Below are 19,252 nucleotides of genomic sequence, written 5' to 3'. Positions count from 1 at the left end.
TGACTTCAGGAAGGGGAAATCAGAGGTGAACGATCCAGTGATCAGAGGTTTTTAAGATCTAATTTAATGAATTAGATCTTAATTAAGACTAATTTAAGATCTTGGGAGTCACTATCTTGGAGGATCTTTCCTGGACACTAATGGCATCGTGAAGAGAACATGTCAGCGCCTCTACTTCTTCAGGAGTTTGCGGAGGTTTGGCATGACATCAGAAACCCTGGCAAATTTCTAAAGTGTGCTGACTGGCTGCATCACAGTCTGGTGTGAGGACACCAATGCCCCTGAGTGTAAAGCCCTGCAAAAGGTAGTGGACACAGCCCAGGATATCATGGGTAAAACCCTCCCCACCATTGAGATTATCTACAGTTGGAGACCAGCACCAATCATCAAGGATCCATAACCACCCAGCACGTGCTCTGTTCTTGCTGCTACCATCAGGAAAGAGCCACAAGACTTGCACCACTGGGTTCAGGAACAGTTGCTACCCCTCCATCATCAGACTCCTCAATCAAGGAGTTTATGGGTTTTTCACTTTAGTGACTCAGAGTCAGTGCTGACCTCCGGTGCTGTCTGTGTGGACGTTGCACATTCTTGCTGGTACTGCATGAACTTCCTTCGGGGGCTCTGGTTTGCTCTTTCTCGTTCTAAAACATGGGATGGTGGGCTAATTGGTTGTTTCGAGGGTCTAGGTAAGAGGTGGAGTCTATGGCAATGTGGGCAGAATAAAAGAATTATTATAGGATGTGTAAATCAGTGCCTTGAAATTGCAAGGGTACATGGATGGGAGAGGGATGGAGGGATATAGTCAAGATGCTGGTCAGTGTATCTTGCCTCTGATAATATTCCGCTGGGGGTCGCTTTTCAACCCCCTTTGTCCAGGTCCAGGGTGGTGCTCTATCCTTCAGCAAAAGTTTCCAGAAGGATTGGAGGACTCTGACACTTTGTTTCCCCAGTGCTTCTTTATTATATACAGGCTTGGCAGTAGGTCCACCCCCCTCCCCCAAAAGTAGGGGATCCAGGAGTTCCCTGAACCATACGAACACATCGGTTTGTATATCCCACCACAATCTGACTCGATCAAACCAAACTACAGTCTTCTCCCATGTGACAAGCATAACCCTATCAGCATTAAGCTACACACTATTCACCTTCAAATTGCATTCGTAATGTGAACCAGGTTCCCCTTTCCTCAGGCATTCTTCTTGCATGCCACTTGAATAAGTAAACTCTAGGCTAGTGGAAACTTACTGGTTGGGCAGGGGTTGCCCAGCAACAAACATCATCGCCATCACACTGTTTAAATTATTTCTTGATTACATTACATGTTCAGGTTCTTTCTTCCACAAGATACCTGACTTGCCTCTGCACAGGTAACACTCCCACAAGAAACTGAGGGATTGAAGGATCCAGCCCATCCAACTTTCTAACTCGAGGAAGGGGAATCACTAAAAGGCTTGTGTTTTCATCCCACTTTTCTTCACCCAGTTTTGAAGACATTATGTTGGAACCAGAGCAGATCATTTGTGCACAGGAGCATCCCACAAATGGCACTAATGACCAGGGTTTTTTCATGATGTTGATGAATGATATTGGCGAGGAAACTGAGAAGAACATCCCTCATTTTCAGGATCTTTAACGTTCACTCTGGAGGAAGGATGGTTCCCAATTTAATCTCTCGATTGCAGGAAGGCACATTTGAGTGAAAGAAGGTCTGCTGTGCTGCATCAGAGTCTCTATTTTTGTGCCAATATAACTGGAAGTAAAGGAGAATTTTTTAAAAAAAGCATTATTTGCTTTCTGGTCTTTTAATTATGGTTCTCTAAAGTACTCTGAATGAATGTCATGCTACTGCCAACTTGTGCAGTATAGCAATAGAGGTTAAATGCAATGGTACTGTCTTGAAATTAACCACACTCCCTACTTCTGTCTGGCAGAGAATGCATCTCAGAGTGAACTACGTGATCTTTTATCAGAGTTCAACCTACTGAAACAAGTGAGTCATCCCCATATCATCAAACTGTATGGAGCCTGCAGTCAGGATGGTAAGAAAATACAGGTCACAGAGGTGATATATGCAACAACTTTATTAATATTATGTTGCACTTGTTTTTTTGAAAAAAGATGTTAATTCATTTATTTTAGAGGATGGGATATGATTGCACATGGAAAAGAATTATGGTCATTAATAAATACAACCTTGAGAATGTGCATGGTTGATGGAAATTAGAAAGATACATTGAAGAGGGTGGATTGATGCATTGTTGAGAAAGGAATCGAAGGATAAAAAATGCAAGAGCTGTGTGTGTGTGTATGTTGGGGGGGGGAGTTGATGGTTGGTGATGGGGGAGCATTTGGGTGATGCACAAACACCAGCATGGATTGGTTGGGCAGAATGACCTGTTTTGCCTTTGGTTAGTGATTGGAGATGGTCCGACTTACTGGTATCACTGATCATGGTGTCTAAATGACCTTCAAATCACCGCTACTTCTGGGTCTTCCAGCTGAAGAAGGGGGATGGAAAAGAGCCAGAATTTGTTGTCAGCAGTAGGATGTCATTGCTGAGTCTCAACACTTCAGACTTCTCTGAGGTAGCTCTCCCAGTCAGTACTTCGAATGCCTTCCAAAAGGCCTTTCTGTTGGAAAAGGGTTGGAACCAAAATAAGCTTCACCTACTAAACTCTTTGTCCATGGCCTCATGCATTGTCAAACCAAGACCACCTGTAAATTGGAGGAGCAACACCTAATTTTCCATCCAACTGAGTGTCATTAACATAGGTTTCTCCGGTTTCTGCGAGCCTTCTCCCTGTTCTCCCTCTCTCCCCATCTCTCTGTCTTCTTTCCTACAACTCTCCACCCCTCTTCCCTCCAATCATAGAGCCATTCCCCTCCTCCTGTTTGCTGGTGTGCCCTTCCTCCCTTATCCACCTATTATTTCCTGTGGGACTGTGCCCCTCCCCCCACCATTTTGTTTGTGCACCTGTCCACATTTTGTTCATACCTTGATGAAGGGCTAAAGCCCGAAATGTAGGCTATGTATCTTTTATCTTTGCTCTATAAAGTACACTTTTTGACCTTCTGAGTTTCTCCAGCACTGTGTTTTCACTAAAACCTTTAACTGATGTCTAAGCTTCATACTTAATTGCTTTAAAAAGGATTTAAATAATTAAAAATTTTTTTAAAAAAACTCAGAAACATCTGAAAGTTAAACTATTTTCAATGAAAACAGAAATGTTCTAAATACTCACCAGATTAAGCATCATCTGTGCAAAGAGAAACAAAGTAAACATTTTAGGCCAAAGGCCCTTCTTTATTTAAAGTTCTTTTAAAAGTGCTTACAAATGTGTGTATTTTAAATAATCTACATCCAATCCTCCGGAGGTTTTGAGTAAATAGGATGATTGTGAAAATTCCAATGAGGCATGATCTGATTGAAACTTATGAGATCCTTGGGAAGATGTTGACTCTCCCACTAATGGGAGAATCTTCAATGGAGGGATCCGCTACAGGATTATTGGGGTCAAACAACACAGAAGCAAGCCCTTGAGCTGATTGAATCTACGTTAAACGCCAAGCACTTATTTATGTTAATCCTACATAATCCACATTCTTCCAATCTTCATTCCTTTCCATTCTCCCCACATACCTTAAAAATTCTCCTAGATTCTGACACTCATCTGTGCACTAAGGCAATTTCCAATTCTAGTTAACCTATTGACTTGTTCTCCTTTGGATAATGAGCATGCGGGATGAACCTTTACAGGTGCAGGGAGAATGTGCAAACCCCACACTCACAGAACCACCAGTCAGGATTGAATTCGAGTGAGATGGCATCTTCACCAGCAATGCAACTGTTCCATCCAAAACCTAATTTGCATCTGAGCTATTAAACCTATATTAAAAACACATAGTAACTACTAGGAGGAACTTGGCCAGTCTCGTAGCATCCGTAGGAGTGAAAGATATAGTACCGGCATTTCAAGCCTGAGCCCTTCTTCAAAGTATAAGCAAAAAGCAAGCGGACACATGAACAAAGGGTGGGGAGAGAAAGGGGGCAGAATTTTGTGGTTCATTCTATTAACCTTCTGGACTCCATGTCCCTGTTTACAGGGACTACCAACAAGCACATGTACTCCGTATTCTGGTTTTCAGGGACCACCAACAAACGCATAAAGTATGTGTCCCCATTTTCCAAGACTGGTTTTATACTCAAACACCAGCTGGTTCATACTGGTGTTTGTACTGTAATATGGACCCAGTCTGGAGTAAGTATTATGAAAGGTTTAAAAAATGACCAGGTCCAAAGGTTAAATATATTTATTATTTTCCCTGTCTTTTAATGGCTGCCCCTCAACCTTCAGTTCTCCAGTGAAAGATTTCTCACCTGTCCAAGAGAGTTTGACTTGAATCCTGGGTTTCACCTTTATCACAATATGGCACTGTGAAATATGGTAGTCAGTATATAGAGACCTGGGAAATCCTGTTTCATACATTTGCAGGTCCTCTCTATCTTATTGTGGAATACGCCAAATATGGATCACTGAGAAGTTTCCTTCGGGAAAGTCGTAAAGTGGGTCCCAGCTACTTGGGCGAAGGCAATCGAAACTCAAGTTATTTGGATAATCCAGATGAACGGGCCTTGACCATGGGAGACTTGATATCCTTTGCCTGGCAGATCTCCCGTGGAATGCAATACCTGGCTGAAATGAAGGTAAACCATAACCTTATTTGTTGTTGACCTGAACTTGTGTGAGTTTTAACAAGATGAATAATGCATTTATATAGAACCATAGAACACTATTTTAATTGTGAATTAGAACCATAGAACATTACAGCCGAGAAACAGGCCCTTTGGCCCTTCTAGTCTGTGCCCAGCTATTCTACCTAGTTCCACTGACCTGCACCCAGACCATTGCCCACCATACCTCTCCCATCCACGTACCTGTCCACGTTCTTCTTAAATGTTAAAATTTAGCCCGCATTCACCACTTCAGCTGGCAGCTCATTCCACACTCCCACTACTCACTGTGTGAAGAAGTTCACCTTCATGTTCCCCCTAAATTTTTCTCCTTTAACCCTTAACCCATGTCCTCTGGTTTGTATCTCACCTGCCCTCAGTATAAGAAATCAACCTGTATTTACTGTGTTGATATTCCTCATAATTTTAAGTACATCTATCAAATCTCCCCTCATTCTTCTACGCTCCAGAGAATAAAGTCCTAACCTGTTTAATCTTTCCCTATACTCAGTTCCTGAAGTCCAGGCAACATCCTAATAAATCTTCTCTGCACTCTTTCAATCTTCTTGATATCTTTCCTGTAGTTTGGTGACCAAAACTGCACACAACACTCCAAATTTGACCTCACCAATGACTTATACAACTTGACCATAACATCCCAACTCCTATACTCAAGACTTTAATTTATGAAGGCCAATATGCCAAAAGCTCTCTTTACAACCCTATCTACCTGTGACACCACTTTCAAGGAATTATGTATCTGTCTTCCCAGATCCCTACCATTTTTCTACCAGATTCCTCAATGCCCTACCATTTACTGTGCAAGTCCTTTCTTGGTTTGATCTTCCAAAATGCAACACCTCACACTTGTCTGCATTAAAGTCCATCTGCCATTTTTCCCGTTGGTCCAGATCCCTCTGCATGCTTTGAAAGCCTTTCTTGCTGTCCACAATGCATCCATCCTTTTTATCATGTGTAAACTTGCTGATCCAATTTATCACATTATCATCCAGATCATTGATATAGATGACAAACAACAATGGTCCCAGCACCAATCCCTGAGGCATGGCACTTGTCACAAGACTCCAGTCTGAGAAGCAATCATCCACCACCACTCTCTGGCTTCTCCCGTATACCCAATGTCAAATCCAGTTTACTGGATTCCTCAGTTGTCCAACTGAACTCTTGACTTGGAGGTAGCATCAGAAGGGGGCCGAGGTTGAACCACACTCTTGCCATCTCTGACCAAGAGTCTGGGATTCCAGCTCAGAACTCTAGATTAGCATCACTGGGATGCTCACCTGGTGATGGTAGATGTTTTTCTCCTCTGTCTCAGGGACCCCACAAAATGAACCTTGGTACTACTGTATATTGGTCATCCATAAACATAGACACAACCTTAAACACTAAATCTTCCTCCAAATCAGCTATTCTCAACCTTTTTTTGGCTATAGCCAAGTTTATGGTCCCCCTTCCCTGTCAAGTTTAGTTGTTTTTTTCTGTACTTCTCTCCTTCCAACTACATAAAAAATATTTTGATTTCAGTCCATGGACCCCCTTAAATGTGCTGTGGCCTCCAGGGACCATGGCCCCAGTTGAGCATGGCAGCTCTACATTACTCTAAATTCACAAGTGAAATGCCATTTGCCATTTCTGGAGACATCTCTCTCAGCAATAAGTGAATAACCTAGGTGATCAGTTGTAAAATTCTTTCCACACAACAAAGGTCTTCTGTTTTGCACTTCACAACTTATGATTCAGATCCAATGAGCTCAGTGTTGAACTTGCCATCTGTCTATCTAACTGTCAATGTTTATATTTTAAATTTAGACATAATGCACGGTAACAGGGCCTTTCGGCCCATGAGCCCATGCTGCCCAATTACATCCAATTGACCTACAACCCCCAGTACCTATTGAACGGTGGGAGGAAACTGGAGCACCCAGAGGAAACCCATGCAGACACAGGGAGAACATACCAACTCCTTAAACACAGCATGGGATGCGGAGCCCAGTCCCGATCATTGGCGCTGTAACAGTGTTGCACCAGCTGTGCCACCTTTGGTCATTTACTTAGTTTGTTCTTGTTGTTGGTGATTTTCTTAGCTTGTTCATCGTGACTTGGCAGCACGGAATGTACTAGTTGCTGAGGGGCGCAAGATGAAAATCTCTGACTTCGGGCTTTCCAGGGATGTGTATGAGGAGGACTCTTACGTAAAAAGAAGCAAGGTATTGTGTACCTTCCTTAGTGATTCATCGTGTTGTGTTAGCTCTCTGATCTCCATTATATGTAAACTCTCACTTCTTGTAGACAACCATTTCACAGCTCCAACCACGGTCATAACTACTGTCGGTTATGACCAAGTCTGTTTACTGTTGATTATTCAGAGTACTCATGAAGTGTCTGTCACTGTCCTCATGCAGTGGCTCTCAACTTTTTTCTTTCCACTCACATACCGCCATAAGTATTCCTTACTAACCACAGAGCACCTATGCTATAGTGGCAAAAAGAGATTGAGAACCACTAGCCTAATGGGAAATGATCTTGCTTCTGAGCCAGAAGCTGACTGGTTCAAGCCCCATGTCTGAAGAGTCATCTTTTGGATGAGATGTTAAACCAATATCTATCTATAACTTGCAGCTCCAACGTAAATCCTCACATTGCTGAGTGTGTCAGCTTGCTGTGAACCAATTTCTGAAAAATTTACCACAGTTTGAGAGAAACAATGTTTTATTGGCTATATATTATCTTGAATGTTCTTAAATGAATGAGAAAGGAGCTAGAAATGTACAAGGTTGGATAGATTTTTACATGGTAGTGGAATTGTGGGATGTGGGGTAAAAGGTAGCAGGAGATGAGCCTATTGTCAGGTCAGCATGATCTAATTAAATGGAGGAGTAGGTTCGACGTGCCGGATGGCCTACTCCTGCTGCTATTTCTTATGTACACCTTTCCTTGAAGAAAGACTCATTTAGACAATGTCCCTTGGAGCCAAAGTGTTTCACAACAAACAAAGCACATGAGAGATAGTGTAAGATAGGGACGGGGAGAAGGGAGATGATTGTGGAATTGGGACTGGAGGTTCAGTGGGCTGTTGTTAACAGAGACTGTGGCATAACATAAGAAGCAGTTGAGTTTTTCCATCCATCCATCCAATGATTTTTGTGGAGATGAACTCATAGTTGTGGGTTCCTCTGTCCACCGTCACATTTATTCTACTGTGCCTTCTATTCTCTCCCTCTAGATCACAATTCTGACCTTCCTTGTACAACATCCATGACTCGTCTGTCATCTCTTTTCTTTCAACAAGGTTCAATTATCTCTGCCCTGGCCTGTGGAATATCTTCCTGAAGCCTCTCAAATTTTTTCTCTTCAAAAGCCTTTGCAAATTCCATCTCCATGAAGAGTTCTTTTGCTCACCCATCATGTTTTAAAGTCCCTTTTTGTTCATCGGGTTCCTTGCGTGCATTTTCTATCACCAACATTAACAGTTATGAATAAAGTTGTTTATTAAAACATTGATGTACAAAGTGCAGGGTCAGAGTCATGAAATGCAATTATGCCTTTGGACCATCAACCATACCAAACATCAAGCACCTATTTCCACTTCAAAAGCAACAATGTTTTATTGGCTGTAAATTATTTTGAATGGCAGAATCTGGATGAAGTTAATGTGAATGTGAAAATAATCTAATAAGCATTCCCCTACACACACGAGCACTAATTAATCTACCAATCTATGTCTTTGTGATCCGAAGGAAACTGGAAGCACCAAAGGAAATCTGCATGGTCACAGGGTACACACTCCATACAGACACTGTCCTGCCATTGGACAGGACAGGCTTTGCTCCATCTGTAGTTCTCTCGAATGACATTTTTCTGTGGGTCTCTCTCACTTTTAGGGTCGAATTCCTGTTAAATGGATGGCAATTGAGTCTTTGTTTGATCACATCTACACGACGCAAAGTGACGTGTAAGTTTTGCAGACTCATCATTGTAGTGAAATCAAGGTGGTCCTCGGTTTATTTTAAAGCAGAATACCACAAATGCTGAGGAAAGAAAAACCCGAAGTGAAACACTAAAGTCTGCAGACACAGTGGTTGAAGTAAAAACATAATGCTTGAGAAACTCAGCAGGTCAAACAGCATGTACTTTATAGACCAAAGAAAGATAAAGATAGACCAATGTTTTTGGCTTGAGCCCTTCAAGGTATGAGCAAAATGTGGGCAGGTGCCCAAACAAAATGGTGGGGGAGGGGAGCAGGCTCAGTCCCACAGACAGGAGGTACTGGGTGGATAAGGGAGGGAGGGCACAACAGCAAATGGGGGGAGGGGGAATGGCTCTGTGAATAGAGAGGGAAGTGGTTATAGAGCTGGAAGAAAGAAGAGAAAGGGAAAAAGAAGGGAGGGAGTGGGCTAGCAGAAACCGGAGAAGTCGATGTTGATGCCATCCGGTTGAAGAGAATCCTAGCCTGTCAGGTAGTTTTAAAAAAAGTGTCTTTGATCAAAGACCTTTCAGCAGATGATCTGCTATAAATGCGAAATCTTGATGGGGCATGAATAAAGGTAACTGAGAGAAAGAGGAGGAGGATTGTACACTTCAACCCCTTTCCCCTGTTTCAAATACGGTGAAGCCCCTGTTATCTGGAATTCAAGCAACTAGCAAAATAGTCACGGAAAATAAATAGGTTAAAAAAAATTCATGTTTAAAATTGGGATGTCTCACTGGTAGTTTGCCAATCATGCAACATGCAATCTCAAGCAACTGGAAAATTCACTGAGCTATCAATCCAGATAGGTGCTAGATAGCAGGGGTTTTACTGTATTTATCCGTTAATTTCATCTCATCCGCCTCAATGTCTACTGTCAAATGATAAGACACAGAAGGAAGTTGCAAGACTCATTGTTGGAACCTTCTAATATTAATGCTATTCTTTTTCTGACACTCTTCAGGTGGTCATTTGGTATTCTACTTTGGGAAATAGTGACACTGGGTGGAAATCCCTACCCTGGAATAGCCCCTGAGCGCCTCTTCAATCTGCTAAAGACAGGATACCGGATGGAGAGACCAGAAAACTGCAGTGAAGAAATGTAGGTCAGCCTTCCAAAGTGTGAAAATAATGGATAGAATTTCTGGATTAGTTTGGAGCAATCGTTTGCACATCAGAATGTGTTTGGCTCAGAGGGTATGTAATGGATAGAAGATTGTATTGGAGCGGAAGGTTGTCGCGCAGCAGGGACACTCTGGGCAGACGGGTAAGGCTGTCACGCAGAGGGGAAGGTTGTCACGTGGAGGGGACAATCAGGGTGTGGCTGGGACAGTCGTGGGGCATCAAGGAAGGTCATCGTGTGGCAGGGAAAGTAGACCCGGAGGGGAAGGTCATTGCATGATGGGTGAGATTGTTGCATGGCAGGGAAGGTCGTCGTGCAGAGGGGGAGATTTTCACATGGCTGGGTAGGTCGTCATGCAGCGAGGGCAGTTGGCCATGGTTGGGAAGTTTGTCATGCAGCAGGACAGTCGGTGGGGTTGGAAAGGTCATCGTGTGGAGGGTGAGGTCAGCGTGCAGCAGAGATATGGTTGTACAGTGCACAGCAGGGACGGTTGACAGGTAGTGGGGAAGGTGTAATTCTGCTTCGATCTTCCTCAGGTACAACTTGATGTTGCAATGCTGGAAACAAGAGCCAGATAAAAGGCCAACATTTGCAGAAATCAGCAAAGAACTGGAGAAGATGATGGTGAGGAGTCGGGTGAGTACAGAGTTGTCTCTTCCAGCTTTGCTGAGAAATAGGCAATGAGGTAACTGAATGTAGGACATACACCAGGATTGGAAGAATAAATGCAATCAGACGAATCAAGAAATTCCGACACTTGGTTTGGTCTTTGTCTTGGTGTGGTGGGGAATACAGTAGCTCAGATCTGGCAGAGGATTGACCAGGAGACTGAGTGATGAATCTTCATTTCAGCAATGAGCTGGGAGAGCAGAAAAACTATATACTGTTGGAACAACATTTTTGAGCAGCGCTGACCATTAATAGCCAGATATAGAAAGATGAAAGAAAAGTTGGTTGGAGATAGGGATTTCCTGTTGGCCATCAGGTTCTCCCCTGTGTGCAAATGGAGAAATGTTTAATAGAAGATCTTTGTATTTTGAGTTCAAGTGAGAAATTGGCTCCCAGCATTAAATGCCACGTCAATTAATGGCTTGGCATTGACTGTCCTTGTGCAAAGAGAAATAAAATTATGTTTTTAATTGTCTTGTACATGGCCATGAAGGAGATAACCATATTGTGATTCAGCCAATGAACAACTGTGCACTTTGAGAGTAAGCTGCAAGAAATTGTTGATGTAGAGCAGTGGTTTTCAAGCTGTCTCCTAAACTCGCCTTCCACCTTGAGAAATCCCTATGCCATAAGTGTTCTGTGATTAGTAAGTGATGAAGAAGCTGTCTTTGTGCCGCTGGGTATTCATTTCCAGGCTCCTGTACCTCCTTCATGATGGTAGCAGAGTGAAGAGGGTCCTTAAGTAAGGAGGATGCTTAGACACTGCCTGTTGTAGATGTCCTCAATGGAGTGAAGACTGGTGCCTGAGATGGCGCTGGCTGATTTCACAACTCTGTAGCTTTTTTTCTTGTCCCGAGTGTTGGCACCTCCATAGCAGACAGTATTGCAGCCAGTCAGAATGCTCTCCATGCTACACCTGGAGAAATTTGCAAAATTCTTTGGTGACGTACCGAATCTCCTCAAACCCCTTACAAAGTATAGTCAATGGTGAGCCTTCTGCTTGATTGCATCGACAAGGAGATACCAGGACAGATTTTTAGAGGTGCTGTCCCTGTCCTTTGCTGTTAACATCTCTGACTTTCACTGCTTGCAGCTTGAATAGAGCCTTGAGCAAGTCAGCCTCACAATTTTGAGGATCGTCTCCACACTGGTGGCTATTCCCTGAGTATTAAATCCTCTTTCTTCAGAAGTTTTGCTTGAATTCTCTTCACAACTAAATAATGTTGCAGTGCCCAATGTAAAAGACCTGTAAATTGCACCATTGTGCCAGTCTTCAGCCTGACTGTATTCACTGACCATTGCTCAAGGTTGTTGGTTCATTCAACAAATTTTGTAGCTTTTGAAAAACTCCATCGGTTAAAACTTCCCTTTAAGGTTTTGAAAACTTCTTTATGGGAGACCTTGGCTGTAATTCATGACATTGATTGACTCATAAACACCCTGCGTATCTCCAACTCTGCCACCTGCAACTAGATCACATTCTTCTTCTGTCCCAGACCGCAATGATATTGTTTGCATTTGGAAATTCCCATATACACAGGGCTTTCCCAATTTCTCCCCTCTGACCACTACCTATGAACATTCCTGTTCCACCATTCTCATTCGCCACAAACCATATCTACCCTCTCAAGTGGCAAGATGCCAGAAAAGTGACTGTTGAATCTTTGTATTGCAAAATGTGTTTGCAAATAAGCAGAGATAGATCCTATAAACAAGGTAGCTTCGAAGTACAACAGAGATGAGATTGCAAAGATTTCCAACTTGCTGAGTGAAGAAATACCTTCTCTTCTCAATTTTCATGAAGCATTACAACAAAGATTACTTGATTGCATTTGCTCTTTCATGTTTTCTTTTACCTGGGAGGGCTTGCGGGAGTTTGCACACTCCTTTAGAGTTCAGTGGGTATCAACTTAGATGTGGTGCTCTGGTTTCTTGAATGGTGGTTAAATCGACACTCGGCTGACCCAGAGATTGGGAATGTCTGAAACACAATGTGAATCAGGTAAGGCACAGCATAGCCAGTGGCAGGAGGATTTTAATGAAGAGAAATTGTGATTCAGAATTTACTGTTTTAAATTATCCATAATTATCCTCTTTCATTCTTGTGTTCATTCTATCTCTCTCCTTTTGCTCACCCTTCATCGTTTTCACTCTATCTCCTTTGCTACATGACTCTTTCCTCTCTTTTTCTATCATTTTCTGCTTTTTTGATCTAAACTATTCCAGATCTGTCTGTTCTCCATCTTCTTTCTGGCTCCTGCACCTAAGCCTGACTTATGAAGCTGCAATACTCTATCATCTCCATATTCTTTTTCTCTTCTGAAATTTACTCTCCTTTGTTCTTTTTCTCAATCTCCTTAACTCTTGTTTATTTTACCTTTTTTTTCTGTTTTCTTTCTCTTCCTGTCTTTCAATCTCCCATTTCTCTATCCCATTTCCCTTCTCTCCACTCTAACTCTGTCCTTCCTCTATTTTCTTTCCCTTCACCTCCTCTCTTTTGTTTGTGCCTCATTCCACTTTTTTAAATCAAGTGAGTTTGAGTTTCTGCTTTTGCTTCCAGGATTACTTGGACCTTGCAGCCTCCACGCCATCAGACTCCCTGCTCTACGATGACGGAGTGGCAGAAGAAGAGACGCCGTTGGTAGACTGTAATAATGCTCCCCTCCCTCGGTCCCTCCCCTCTACATGGATTGAAAACAAACTCTACGGTAGAATTTCACATGCATTTACTAGATTCTAAGCTCATTTAAGGAACCACTGCTGCAGCCGATGGCCCCGTTTACACAGAGCGCCTCCAAGATTCGGCGACAGAGGATTGAATCAAACCTACAAATACTCCTTCTCTCTGGATTCCAATGAATTCAGACTCAGTGCATGCATTGTGGAGCCTGTCCCCTCCCTCATTGTGGAAACCTATCTATGCCAGCCATGGAAAGCCCAGGCTCCGTTTCCACGGTATAATTAGTCACCTATGTATTTTCTCTGTTGGTTACTGAAGAACATTAGGCAGCTTTTGGGAATCCTTAACTCGCTCTCATTATCACTCTAATGTATAGTTGGTAGTATTTCTTGGCTATTAATTGCCGACTTTTAAGTAGATCCTAAATATTGGCATCCTTTTGCATTAAGGTTATAAATTAGCTGCCATTTTCATTGCGCATAGAAACGCACAGATACACCTGAGCATTTGTAAAAATACGCACCTGAGGAATTACTCCAAGAGGCAGTTCCTTAATTTTGGAAGTGAATGACGATTAACATCTAGGAGCAACTATTTGTTACCATCACCCATTTCTCGATCTGTTTGTTATCTTGTAATCACTCCCAATTATTCTTTGCTGTTCACTCACTGAGTTCCTGGGTCTTTCTACAGTGCACAGCAAATTGATTGCTGTTGGCAGTTCTGTTGAGGAACAAGTTTCAGTTCAGATTTTTTCTATCTACACTCCTATTCTATATTTTCATCCATCCACAATTGCTTTCTGAAAGCTCACCATGTTAAATCACAGTTTCTGCCACATATCAATGTAATTCCATAAAATTAAAATTCTGCTCTTTAGTGCTAGCAGAGCACACCAATGAGAAATTCTGCGGGCAATCACCAATGCAGCTCCTGATGCCACCATTGAGGAGCCTTTGGAGACTCTGCTTCAGCTGAACATCTCACAACTCTAACATGATGCAAGTCAGGATTTCCAAACCTCAGGACAGTTTGTGAAATGATCGCAGAGGCTTTTAAAATTCACAGGTGTCTGCGTAGAAGGATCTTTATTAGTTCATGGGTTGAGGACATTGCTGGTAACAGCAGCATTTATTACTCACTTCCAATGAACCCGAAAATGAGGAAGCAATTAAAAATCAAGTGAGACCATGCTGGTCAAAAACGGAAGATGTCCTCCCTCTCGTGCTCATGAATGAATGAACCAGATGGTTTTAGAATTAACAGCTCGACCTAATTTGCTTCTAAATTCCACATTTATTTCATATGTTATTAAAACTCCCAGCTACTCTGATACAATTTAAACTTGCGCTTCAGGATTCTTGGTGCAGAAGTTTGTCTGATGGTCCAGTGACTTAAATTGTACTATACCAACCCCTAGTGGGAAAACAGTAAGATGCAGGAGGGTCTCTGCAGGCCAACAAGTTTCCATGAGCAAAATCAGTCAGTCAAAATCCATTTTCAATAAATGGATGGAACCTGCTGAGTTCCTCCAGCCTCTTAGTGTTTGCTTAAGATTCCTGCATCTATATTCTTTGTGTTTCCCTGGTGGGAAACCTTGAGTAGAATCTCCATTCTTACAGTCTGAACTTTAGTTACTGGTCTTGGATCAAGTTTACCATTGGTTTAATTCTTGGGCTGATTGTTGCAACAACCTTTCTGACGCTCCATGAACCCATAGTAAAAGGCTCTCACACACTCTTAACAACATTCTAAGTATTCCACCTTCTACTGGCAGCGTTCAAAACTCTTCGTCACACAGTACCTTCCAATGCAAGCCCCTGAGTTACATGGTTTGCTTTGTAATAAAGCTAACCATAGAACATTACAGTACAAAAATAGGACCTTCGGCCCTTCTAGTCAGTACCAAACTATTATTCTGCCAAGTCCTATTGACCTGCGCCCAGTCCATAGCCCTCCATACCCTTCCAATCCAAGTACCTGTCCAAATTCTTCTTAAATTTTAAAATTGAGTCCGTATTCACCATTTCAACTAGCAGCTTGTTCCACACTCCCACCACTCTCTGTATGAAGAAATTTCCCCCTCATGTTCCCCTAAACATTCCCCTTTCACCCTTAACCTATGTCCTCTAGTTTTTATCTCACCTCCCCTCAGTGTAAAAAACCCACCTACATTTACTCTGTTGGTACCCCTCATAGCTTTAATTACCTCTATCAAATCTCCCCTCATTCTTGTACGCTCCAGGAAATAAAATCCTAATCTTTTTAACCTTTCCCTTTAACTCAATTCCTGAAGTCCTGGCAACATCCTAGTAAATCTTCGCTGCACCCTTTCAATCCTATTGATATCTTTCCTGTAGTTAACATCAACAAAAGATTCCAGTATTATCTGATTCTCTCTTGACACCCAAAGTATACTGAGGGCCCAGTGTTAGAAGGTGATGATACAAAGCCTGCTTAAGTTGGAGATCTTGAAATGATACCATGCCCATGTGAGGGTCCCAGGATTTGTTGCATGTACAATAGACACTTTCCACCCTAATTCTAAATCAGCTGAAAGAACAGAAATGGAAGCTTGGCCCCAACAGATGGATAAATAATAGATAGTAAAACTCCCAAGGAACGGCTGGGGGAGTTGGAAAGATTATTGATCATGATAAATTTATCAGAAACTCATGGTAGTCAATCAAGGCAAGGCAATGTCTTCCAGATAGTGCAACCATCCCACCCCAATGATCTCCACAGGGAGATGGCTGAGTCAGCCATTTAGAGATTGGATCCCCCCTGAGGCGCAATGTGAAAAAGTATAAATTTCCACCTGATTTTATAAACAATCGAGACGTGTAAGCAGAGGCAAAAACCATCGCCGCTGCAGCAGTTTTTTTACATTTAATATATTATTTATTATTGTTTTTAAAATATTTCTGCCCCTTAACGACGGGTCTTGTGTTGAGTTGTGCACAGAATTAGATGTGGCGTGTTTGGTGAGAGTAATTGTCAGCGCCTGAATCTTTCTTTTTTGTTGTGCTTTGCCCCCGTGTGCAGAAAAAATGATCTGTTTTCGTTTTTAGGCATCTCGTACCCCTGCTGGTCTGAAGACAGCCCTGTCCCCATCACAAGATTCGATGGAACTAACTCAGTCTTTACAAGATATGCAAATGATAGTGTTTATGCAAACTGGATGGTGTCACCGACAGCTGCAAAATTAATGGAGCATTGTGATACTTAAAAAGCCCAAGTCAAGCCAATTGCAACGTGTGCACATTCATCCCCTGTTCCCTCAGCGCACTCACACAGACCCGTACACCCTCCACCACAAGCTGAACACTGGGTGAAATGGAGCAATTCCACGCTGCTCGCTCCTGACATGGCGTGAGGGATGGGTGACCTCTGAACCCTCACCCAGTGACCTTTTGCTTCACAGAGGCCATCTCTTCACCTTGAACCTGCCCATCCCATTTCCCCAGTGTGAATAATGATCTAGTGCTTTTTACCAAACAGAATTGAGGCAAGCAAGAGGCATTGGGAGGTGGAACGATAGGTAGAGGGGCCTTGCGGTGGAGGAAGGAAATATTGGAGACAGAGTGAATGGAAAGATTTGTGAGTTAACATACATAGCTTTAATGGTTACAGCAATCTGTGTGCCAATCCTAATATTATGTGGCTGCAGGAATTAGATTTTTAGAATAATTTATCTATGCGCTTGAAGTAAACCAAAGCTCTCTGGATTTGTAGCTGGCTCACAATGACTAACTTATTTCTGAAAATACAACACTAGATTTCAATCCTACTTGCTGGATCAATTGAGCAGAATTTGCTGCCCCTGGCTGGGAATCAGTTCCTACTTGTCGTGACTTGCTCACAATCACGTCCCAACGTTTCTCCATCATGGGTACATATCCTGGAAGTCATTAGTTTTGGGAGTATCGTTAGCACAGCATTAGAACATGGGTAGGCTATACAGCCTTTCTGGCCTATAGTGCCATTTGGATAGATTTAGACTAACCTATCCTTCAAAACCCTTAGTACTTTCATTGAATGTATCAATCTCCATTTTGAATATTTTTAATTAGTCCTCATCTTCAACAAAGAGAGATTCAGATTTCTGACTCGTTATGGACCACCAATGTCTGTGCTCCTCAGGTTTCCAGACCATTGTGGCAAGTTAAATGATATTGGTTATTGTAAACCAGAAGACATCAGGGCAGGGGAAATGATGACCCTGGGCGCAGTAGGATTGATGACCAGCTGACTTTGATTTGACCAGTGGAGCTTCAGTGCTACAGCAAGCCTGATGAACTTCGGAACCTGTACCAATTTGGCTCTCCACAACCATTGAGTGCACTGTGCAAACCAACTGAATTGGGATGGGATCCTGCTATGGTAGATGTAGTCACAGCTGACTCATGGGCTGAGGTTTACTGAAAGCAATTGCTGCTAATTCTCTGGCTATGATCCAGTGATGAAAGATGTATTCACAGTCTAACACTCTGTTATTTTTTTACAGAAATTGACTTAACCACAACCTACATTTATATTGTTCCTTGAATATAACTAAGCACATTTTTGAGGAGTGTTGTTACACAAGATGTCGCCCCGTAGGAAGATATTAAAGCCTGGTTTTAAAACATTGGTGCATTTTAAAAGAGGAATAGAGAGTTGGTAAGGTTGAGGGACTGGCCATGACTACCATTGGTGCCATTATTAAATTCAGGGTTTGACAAAGAAGTTGAAAACTGGAAGGACACCGAGATGTCTGCAGAAATTAGCAAGAAAGGGAGGGTGAAATCATGGGGGGGGCGGAATTTGATGGTGGGAATAGGGATTTTAAGATTACGGTGCACCTTAAGCAGGAGTCTGTGTTCAACAAGCCTAAGGTTGAGTGCTGAGTAAGGCTTGGGCAAGCTGGAAAATGTATCAATGCTGGATATTATTTGGTTAAAACTGGGAAAGACAATTTAAAGGGTTGAGCTAGCAAACAATACAAACAAATGTGACAAGCTTAAAATCCAGCTGTCTCGCTGCACATAGTCCACAATCTGAATTGAGACATCCATGCTAGGAAGGCCAGGAATTGGCACTGGCTTTGACCCACTGCTGTGGCTCCCCTGTATTTCTGCTGAAATCAGGTTGAGGACCCAATTTCACCATTCCTCCAGTCTGTGGAAAGCATCCTATTGTGACGGAAATGGTTTGTGTTGCTTGTGACGTTGAGTGGCCTCAGCTCCCAAAAGCTTAGGGTACGATTGCCCTGCTGTGACTATAAGTTGCGTGTGCATCAATAGTTCAGAACCAAGCAAGGGTGCAGTGACCTCTTAATAAAACTGCTTTGAATGATTTGAATGGAGAGAGGAAGGCCAATAATATAAGATTTGTGACCTTGGGAGCACTCACTCGAACAGCTCTGGTCTTTTAAAGAGTTGGAATGAGGAAGAAAAAAAGGATTTTTTTCATTTCCCTTTTAAGGAGCTGGTTGTTCCACACAATGACAAGAGGGTAGGCTGTAACACTGTGATCTACTAGCAAGTCCCAGATTAATTCCAATGCTGACACAAGAACATAAGAAGTGGGAGCAGGAATAGGCCATCCGGCCCGTCGAGCCTGCTCCGCCATTCGATAAGATCATGGCTGATCTGATGATAGGCTCATCTCCAGCTTCCAAAAATCCCTTCATTTCCCCAATGCAAAAATTTATCCAAATTGGTCTTAAATTATATTTGCTGAGGAAGCCTCCATGGGCAGTGAATTCCATAGATTCATCATCTGTCCTAAATCAACTACCTTGGTTCTTGAGGGTACGTCCCCCAGTTCATGTCTCACCTACCAATGGAAAAAACATCTGTTCCTTTCATAATATTTGACTGAATATTGAGTAAATATTCAGGAGAATGCAGCAGGTAATGTTAATGTATTAAACAGTGAATACTTTCAATGGTAAAGTAATTACTTGTTTGTTTCAAATAGGCTATCTCCTTTGTTGAAATGTTAACCAATCTGAGCTAACCACAAATATAAATAGAACTGTTTAAGTGATAATTCCTGATTACATGAGAATTG

The 19,252-nt window shown here is 42.3% G+C and overlaps 1 protein-coding gene across 2 annotated transcripts in view; it reads left to right on the top strand.

The window, feature by feature from the left end:
- Nucleotides 1-17,969, top strand: part of ret (ret proto-oncogene receptor tyrosine kinase) — a 121,854-nt gene extending 103,885 nt beyond the window's left edge. For both annotated transcript variants that reach the window (XM_069885504.1, XM_069885505.1), the window contains 8 exons: nt 1,935-2,042; nt 4,497-4,708; nt 6,841-6,963; nt 8,638-8,708; nt 9,688-9,825; nt 10,383-10,482; nt 13,076-13,223; nt 16,267-17,969. In XM_069885504.1, coding sequence (XP_069741605.1) covers nt 1,935-2,042; nt 4,497-4,708; nt 6,841-6,963; nt 8,638-8,708; nt 9,688-9,825; nt 10,383-10,482; nt 13,076-13,223; nt 16,267-16,424 — 1,058 coding nt within the window. In that variant the 3' untranslated portion in view covers nt 16,425-17,969. The remainder of the gene's footprint in view (nt 1-1,934; nt 2,043-4,496; nt 4,709-6,840; nt 6,964-8,637; nt 8,709-9,687; nt 9,826-10,382; nt 10,483-13,075; nt 13,224-16,266) is intronic.
- Nucleotides 17,970-19,252: the final 1,283 nt, after the last annotated feature.

The sequence above is a fragment of the Narcine bancroftii genome, chromosome 6, assembly GCF_036971445.1.
Source record: "Narcine bancroftii isolate sNarBan1 chromosome 6, sNarBan1.hap1, whole genome shotgun sequence".
Lineage (NCBI taxonomy): Eukaryota > Metazoa > Chordata > Chondrichthyes > Torpediniformes > Narcinidae > Narcine > Narcine bancroftii.
This window is presented reverse-complemented; position numbering and strand designations above follow the sequence as displayed.